The sequence below is a fragment of the Scatophagus argus genome, chromosome 21 (assembly GCF_020382885.2).
Source record: "Scatophagus argus isolate fScaArg1 chromosome 21, fScaArg1.pri, whole genome shotgun sequence".
Classification (NCBI taxonomy): Eukaryota; Metazoa; Chordata; class Actinopteri; family Scatophagidae; genus Scatophagus; species Scatophagus argus.
This window is the reverse complement of record NC_058513.1, coordinates 13,039,836-13,048,400: the sequence shown is the minus strand read 5'-3', so window position 1 is coordinate 13,048,400 and position 8,565 is coordinate 13,039,836. Positions and strand designations below refer to the sequence as shown.

General features: G+C 41.2%; 1 protein-coding gene across 1 annotated transcript; it reads left to right on the top strand.

Annotated features, from left to right (window-relative positions):
* On the top strand, window positions 1–8,565 carry qrfprb (pyroglutamylated RFamide peptide receptor b). The gene is made up of 6 exons (XM_046378160.1): window positions 1–707; window positions 3,509–3,667; window positions 4,908–4,969; window positions 5,370–5,605; window positions 6,629–6,726; window positions 6,961–8,565. Exons 1-6 carry the CDS (start codon window positions 341–343, stop codon window positions 7,356–7,358), a joined length of 1,320 nt encoding a protein of 439 aa, XP_046234116.1. The 5' UTR covers window positions 1–340; the 3' UTR covers window positions 7,359–8,565.

Here is an 8,565-nt window from a genome sequence, read left to right as displayed (position 1 = left end):
TAGTTTTTTTAGTATTTCCCTGTATGTTGCATTGCGTTTTAAATGAACACTGACCATAATCATCCAGCAGACTGATGTTTCACACATGTCGTACATGTTTGTCAGCAGACCTATCGCACCCAGTCAGCACACACACACACACACACACACACACACACACACAGCAACAGCTGCTGCGGCGACAGCACTGTGTTCTGCTGGGTGAAGGAAGCAGCAGCGCAGCATCCAGTCTCACCTGCGGGTTGAAGACGACAGGTGTCAGCTCTGAACCTTCACTGATTATTTTTGCTTTCTCCTGCCTCCAAGCAAGTTTGTCCCAGGGCTGAAGACCAGCATCGGGATGGCGGCAGCTTCGACGGTTTCGGGCCAGGGAGCCACCAGGATAACTCCTGAAGTACTGCAGGAGATGCTCCAGTACTACAACATGAGCCGCGAGGAGTTTATCAACACCTACAACATCCAGCCGCTCGTCTACATCCCCGAGTTGCCGTACAGCGCCAAGACCACGTTCGTGATTATGTACACGGTTATCTTTGTCATGGCTCTGGCTGGAAATAGTTTGGTCATCTACATAATTGTGAAGAAGCGCGCGATCCAAACGGCGACAGATATTTTTATCTGCTCTCTGGCGGTCAGCGACCTGCTCATCACTTTCTTCTGCATACCTTTTACTTTGCTGCAGAACATCTCCTCCGAATGGTTTGGGGGTGAGTTTTAAGCATCTAAACTTTATATGGTCAGACTTTTGAAGACACTGTGTTATCTGTTTGGGAAGGTTACTGCGTCACACAAACCTTCATCCTATTTCAGGCATGTGGAACAACTTAAAATAAGAAGCTTAAGAAGTATAAACATGTGCTTAAATCCTAACAGTTGCATTGGAGTTTTAAACTTCTAAACTTTACATTTCGTATTTTTTGTGACCGTGTTACGAATAAGAGTCACTTGGCTGCATAATGAACTGAATAGGCTTGAAAATGCTGCTCTGGTTCACATTAAAACTTTTATTCTATGTGCATTGGGAATGACTTCAAAATAGCACATAAAATATGCCTAAATTGTTGCAACACACTGCCTCACAGCATTAACTGCAAAATGCATCAGTTTAACTGAGGACTTACGCTCCAAATAGACTAATAAAGATACAAGCTCTAGTCCGTAATTTACTCAACAGAGCGCACTAACTATCATGTAAATAGCCCAGATGACTAATGAATGTGACAGAAAAGCAGCAGAGCCAAACAAACATAAGAACAAAGCAAACTGCGTTAATTATATTAGCCAACAAGCAAATAAAATATTGAACAATTAACGCAGTTAACTTTTAAGGAGAACCCACACAGTTGCAGCAGGAGCTAAGACTTAAATAACTGAGGCCATGTGTCTCCTTAAGCGTTGAGCGCATGTGCGTGGGAGCCAGTGAAGATATGGGTGGGACAATCAAATGGGAGTGTGGGAACATGTTTGACAGAATAGATGTCATTGCATTTGTCAGGTGGTTTGATGTATCTGTCCGGCTGTAGTAGCGGAAGCAAAGAAAAATGAATGGCTACTCAGAATGGGTAATCCAGAGGTGGTTGGCCTCAGATGGTGCTGAAGATATTAAAAGGCTTTAAGTAGAGAAATTACTCAGAGCCTTCTTCAATAATAACCTCTCATTGTTTAGTTAAAGTTGAGGATCTCTTCATGCTTGTATGCTGCTGCAATTTTTGTGAGATGAATTTCTTTAATGTTACATTCTTCAATTAACTGCACTAATTTTCCAATCATTTCTACTATGAAGAATCACCGGCAAGCCTCCTGAAGGAGCGAATGGTGAAAAATCCAATTTGGCATAGTGGCCGAACCGTATAATTACAACATCACCTGATGCCCACTGAGAAAGAGTTTTTCCTCACAAGCTCATATAGTGAGCAAAGAGGCCATCCAACAGTGAATCTGTTTTTCATTTTTTTACCATCACAACACCCAGAAAACAATTCCTTCCATGACAAGAATTGGTCTACAGCTATGCTTCTGGCTCAGGAGGTGGAGTAGATCATCCGATAACCAGAAGGTCAGGTTTGATCCCTGACTCCAGCCGCATATGTGAAGTGTCTTTGGTCAAGATCCTGAACGTCTTGTGTGTGACGGTGACTAATTCTGGAGCATATCAAGTTGACACTTCAGTCTGATCTCAGGCAATGTGTGAACGGCTCAGTATAGAAATATAATGAGGTGCTTTGGCTGTAAAGGGCACTATCACTCCTGATCAGCGCATCAGTGTATGAATGTGTAAATGGACTAAATGCAGCCCATTTACCACTCTATTTCAACAGAAACTGAGCCTTATTAGGTTTGGTTTTTCAAACCATGTGTGGCACCAACATAGACACCTCATAGAAATCTGACAGAAATTAATTATAGCAATAGAAGTGCATGCTTAAAGCATGCACTCCAATTAGGATCAGGTCACATTTAGCTGAGGTCAATGAAAGAGTGTAGATTTAACATGTGGGTCGCAGTGCACATTTTTAACTGTCTCAGCTCTGCACTTCATGAGCTGAAAAATGTGTGGGATGACGACGTTTAAGCGTAGGTTTCAGTGTAATATCCACAGGCAGATGAACAAGATGAAGACACGTGTTTGTTCAACACAGTGTCCCCAAAAATAAGCACATGCGCAGATCGTTGCAGTTCCTGGTCGTGCGACTCATTGGTCAAGATGGAAGCATCTTTTTTTGTTGTTTAGGTTTACAACACACGCCAACAGTATTAAACACACAATATGTACACATAATGTGATGACATAATGACATAGCGTGGGACCATGGGAATTGTGTTTATTGTTTAACAGCCACAACTGCAGATGAAAATCTATCTGATGTAACCAGGCACAAATGAACACTTGACCTTCATCACTCTGATTCTCACCTGAAGTTATAAGGACAGGAGACCAAATGAAATGCACCTTTACTTGTAAAATTACAGATTTCTCTGGTTTTCAACATTGTTGAAAAATTTAAGATAATTTGAACTTTGTTTTTAGAAAATTTAACGCAGAAATGTTACGGATCTATATCTTGTTTTCCTATTCACTATGTTTGTTTCTGTGGCCTATCTGTTCTTTACACTGTGAAGATTTTCTCACACTGTATTGTTCAGTAAAGCATCACTAGCATCGCTTTTGTTTTCTTAATACCCATAAACAGATCAATGCATCCTCGGCACAGACGAGCTGTAGGGCAGCACTCATAGCCGTGTTCTCTGGTAAACACTCACTGACTTCTCGCTTCTTCACAGAATGTTTTGTTTGTTTACCCCGCGGCATTTTCGAAAAGTTAGTTCAGCTCACGAAGTGTTGAGCATAAACACTGCTGTGCACACTCGCAGCTTGTGCACAGAGGAGCTTGCTTCCATTTTCAGTCCCTGATCAAACAGAAGGAGTGATGTTAACTGTAATGGAAATGCATATTTCTCTCTGCTGTTACTCAGGACCTCATTGTTTGTCCCTCTATTTTCCCTGCAGGGGTCCTGGTTTGCAAGACGGTTCCCTTTGTACAGACTACAGCCATAGTGACGGGCATCCTCACAATGACCTGCATTGCTATTGAAAGATACCAGGGCATTGTCTTTCCATTGAAAATGAGGAGGCAGTACTCGTCTAAAAGAGCATACAAGATGTTAGGTATGCTTATTATGCTTTTAGGAGTGGATGTGATTGTGGGTGTGTGGATTTCCCTTCTGTGAAAGTAAAGGCTGCAACAAAGTTTCTCATGGTTGCTAACATATACGGGTATCATTCTGAGACGCCCATGTGGCTGTCGGTATTTATTCTTTACATATTGTTTCATTTCAGTATTGAAAATACCCAAGGAGAATTGGACTAACCAAACAACTTGATGACGAGCACAGCACCTTGTTATGATTTGATTGGGGTGCACTCCAACCCAATCTGCCCAAAGTTGGTTGGTTGATCCAATGTTTTGTCAGGAGGTTAGAAACAGAGACATTAAGACTATACCTAAAAGGTATGCACAGCAATGCAAACAACTCCCAAACACCACATGTGCCTTCCTGCAGAAGGAGAAGCACATTCAAGGCTCAATCTGTTGTTCATTTGTGGTAGCATATTGGCATCTAAAGGCCAGCAGCAGACATACAACAGATGACAACAACAGCAAGTCTTGAAGTTGCTGCAGATTCTTCTCTTGTGATTTCCTCCTCATCAGCATCTTGTCATATTTATTTATATTTATGCGGTGCAAAATTAGAAAGTTTCAACGAACATATTCCTTTGTTTACGAAGGGATGGTTTGGCCCAGATATGGTGCCTTGTGGGTTATACTTTGTAAATCACCTGTATGTGAACAATGCTGCCTGTGTCACATGCAAGGTAGACTGTATATCAGCAAATCAGTATCTAGGTTTATGTTGGCAGATATGTGAAGAGTTGGTATTATCTGAATATTATATGGGATGCATATATGGGATTTTTGGAGTGCAGTATTTACTGTTACATGCATACTAAACTTTACTATTAAGTATAAGAAAAGTGCATATATTTGTCATAACTCTTTAATGACGCTCCAGTTAAGAGAGAGAGAGAGAGAACAAAGCTAAATTACCCTCTGGAATCTCCACGACAGTCTGAAAATTAAAGTTTGCTCTTAACACAATGTTTCCTCGTCTGAGATGAGAAATACATTTGAAAACAGAGAAACGGAGGAATTTGCAGAGACTCAACATGATTGACAGCTTGTTAATTATGTGAAGGATGAATTCGGTCGCACAGTTTCTGTGATTACTGTTTGGTGTTTGTCACACACAGGTTTTCTCTCCTTAAATTTCCATGGTGGGCACTGAATGTATCAAGCTGCATTTTTATGTTTGTGTTTGTGAATGGTTTACCTGTCTGGATCCTGCAGGACTCGTATGGATGGCCTCAGTGATAGTGGGTTCACCAATGTTGTTTGTCCAACAACTAGAGGTAAGTGGTGCCCTTCAACGTAACACTTTGACCTTTCATCAGCTTCTTTCAGCTGTGACAATCGGCAAAATTGTAAACACGATGACACTGATGATCTTAAGTAACTAAAACTTAGTGTATCTTAATGTAAGAAGTATGACGATTGACCAAAGTAGAACAACCAGAGGATCAACAGTAGTCCTAACTGTAGCGGGAATGTCTCCTGCTGTCCACAGAAGATAAATGATATTTTATAGGGTGTAATCCTAGAGTTTCGGGGTCAGTATTTACTCCACGGTCGCTCTAATTACATCAGATATGTCACAAAGCTGCACATAAATGAAGCCATGTCAGTCAGAGCTTCCTCAGCTGTCTTGATTGTTCATCCAGGACTAAAAGCCTTTCTCCCTCACTCTCCAAGGTGAAATATGACTTCTTGTATGATCACTACCACGTGTGCTGCCAGGAGAGGTGGCGCTCTCTGACTCACCGGCAGGCGTACACCACCTTCATTATGGTGGCTCTTTTCCTGCTCCCTTTGGCAGCCATGCTGTTCCTCTACACCCGCATTGGCATTGAACTATGGATCCGCAAGAGGGTGGGCGACTCCTCAGTCCTAAACACCATGAATCACAGGGAGATCAGTAAGATCTCAAGGTAGGTTAGGCAGCACAGGTGTTTCCTAAAGTATTAATTTTAGTGCATTTTGACTACAAAAATTATTTATTCTAAGCATTTTGTCTTCTGTACGGATAAAACTCTGAAGGTATTTTGAGTTCCAGTGAACACAATTGGCAGTGGTTATGGGTGGGAAGCCAGTGAAGGATCACATCCTTGGACAAACAACACCTCCTTGTGAAGGGGAAAGAGAAGCTGCAATCATTCATTCACTACCAAAGTTGATTTAATGCTGGTCCCTTCAACTCGTCAAGTTAAGGCCTCTAAAAAGTGGAAAAAGACTGTTGTGATAATAAATGAATTCTGGTTGTGTTTAGGGTAGAGGAAAACATAGATTTGTACACCCATCCATCCAACTCAACTTTGTGTCTCCTTTCTTACTTTGTTACTGAATATAAACATCTGCCGTCGAACTAATTCCAGTGCTGGAGCTTTTCTGGAGAGGACAGGTGACAGGCAGGGATTGAAAAGGTTAGCAGATGTTACCATGCTGTTGCTGGTACCTACAGGGCAACACACATCGGCAGCATTTTGTGAAGTGCCTCTCTACAATTTGCCAGCATTGAGGCACATCAAATCTTCACAGAAGCCGAAATTTTATCATATTTGCCACCTGGCAGCAGACGACTTCTTTTTGTACGACAGGTTTGGTGTTAATTGGGTCCTCCTACGCTCTAAAATTTGGTAGACAAATTTTCACCTCACATAGATGTTTGACTTTTGTAAGTGGCGAGCTGTTTTCAATCTGCTGAACCAAGAAGGTTTCTCTTTGCTCACTTTAAAACCCGAGTTTAAGAGTTGGGTGTGATTTTGTAACATTATAAGTATTTTCAAAGCTGAGAGCACAGAGGTACTGAAATTTCCAAATTGGGCAGAACAAGAACAGCTACAGTCAGTCAAGTGTGTGACTGGACTGACTATGGTTGGGACACATGTTAATGGAAGGATGTCTCATCATGCCCACTGTGATCCGTCATGGTTTCTTGTTTTTACCTTCCACAGGAAGAAGAAAAGAGCTGTTAAAATGATGGTCACCATTGTTCTGCTATTTACTATTTGCTGGGCACCTTTCCACACAGTCCACATGCTGTTTGAGTACTGTGAGTATTGTTCAAGTGTATGAATTTTAATGTGAAATAGGTACAATTTCTTGATGTAGCTCAAAGATGGGGTTGGCAAAGCTAGAGAATGCTTGGATAGGCTTATTACAGACCTGCGACAGCCAAGTTATTATTTGTGAGAACATTTGATCTTTTGATTGCTATTAGGAAGTTGAGAGATTTTCTACAAATATACCAAAAAAAATTGAAAAAAGACCTCTGTCTCTTGTCTAGATGACCTGGAGAAGAAATACGACGGAGTCACGCTTAACATGATCATCGCCATTGTTCAAGCCATCGGGTTCTTCAACAGTTTCAACAACCCCATCGTGTACGCCTTCATGAATGAGAACTTCAAGAAAAGCTGCGTATCCACCCTCTCCCACTGCATCCGAAAACCTAACCAGCAGGGGCCTGCTGTGGTGGCGCCCAAACTGAGCGTGCAGTTCATCAAACCCCAGAGTAGAGAAGCCTTTCTCGAATCAGATGAAGGCAACAGCTCTCAGCAGCATTCAGCAGAGAAAGGCCCTGCAAGTTCCTCCCATGGAGAGAGCTCGCTGGAAATAATAGGCGAGAAAATCTTCACCATCCAGACAGAACTCCCAGCAAACAGCTCCTCTCAAGTCAAATGAGAAAGTGGACACCATGAATGTTTTGGTGTGTAACTGTTGAACTCCACCCTCCTGGTGTCTGCCATCCAAGACAAACAGAAACATACAGAATTTCTACAGTACCAGAACCAAGAGTGTTTGTTTCATTCTGGTCAGGAGAGCAGCAGGAAGGAAATGAAGGAGCTTCCCTGGGACCAGTCTGGTTGGGCAGTGATAGTCCGGTTTATATGAATCAAAGAGATTATTTCTGTTGAGATGTTTCTAAATTCTGCAGGACATTCAGCCTCTTTTAACGAGCAGTGTGATGTGTCACAGGCAACCGCGTTACCCCATCACCCCAAATGAGCACAAACTGTAAGCGCTGCACAATTATAATACACTGGAAACTGTTTGGGAAAGACAGTGCAGAGGGCCATGCTTTTAGATACAAAGAAAGACCAAGAAGATGACCTTGATTACACTGCTAAACATACATTAGGTCAATTTATTGATCATATTTATCACTCAACTCAGCTCAGGTTAATTCAGCTACAAACCCTTCACAAAGCAACACAAACTATTTTGCTGTAAAGCCTCTTAGACAGTTTTATTGCTTGACATTGCGCCTTTAATAAAACACAAATCTGATGGTGAAACACCTCATTCTGTCAAAGTCTGCTTGGCACTTTTCTTCTTTCAGTATTTCATGTAATTTATTTGAACTGCTTAACTGCAGACATATTACAGGGTGTACAGTTTGGAATGAGGTTAAGAATGAAACAGAGGACCAAATGCCTTAATGCTTTTTAGAGAGTGAAATGTACCTCACACGGTTCTCTTCATAAATCGCCATAGGACTCAGCGCTTTTCGAGACCTGATTACAAAAACAAGATGTCATTCATTGGTTTCAGTATTAATGTGTTTGTTTAATGGTGCTGTAGAATGTGTTTTTGTAATTTTGATGTGTTAACACAAGTCTGTGAATGTTATCATTATGGTGTGAATTCAAAGTGAGTTACATGTTGTGTTATGACACGTTTAATGACAGCTTAGCTTTTTTGTCATTGCTCTGAGCAAATTGTCAATTTTGAAGATGTTCATTCGAAAATCATATAAAATGCTTTTCTTCCTTTCATCAGTAGCCAGGCTCTCTTCTATATATATACAGTATATATATATATTTTTTTTACATTGAATAAAATGAACAACCTGTTTCTGTGTTTTCAGCACACATTTGATTAAATTGAA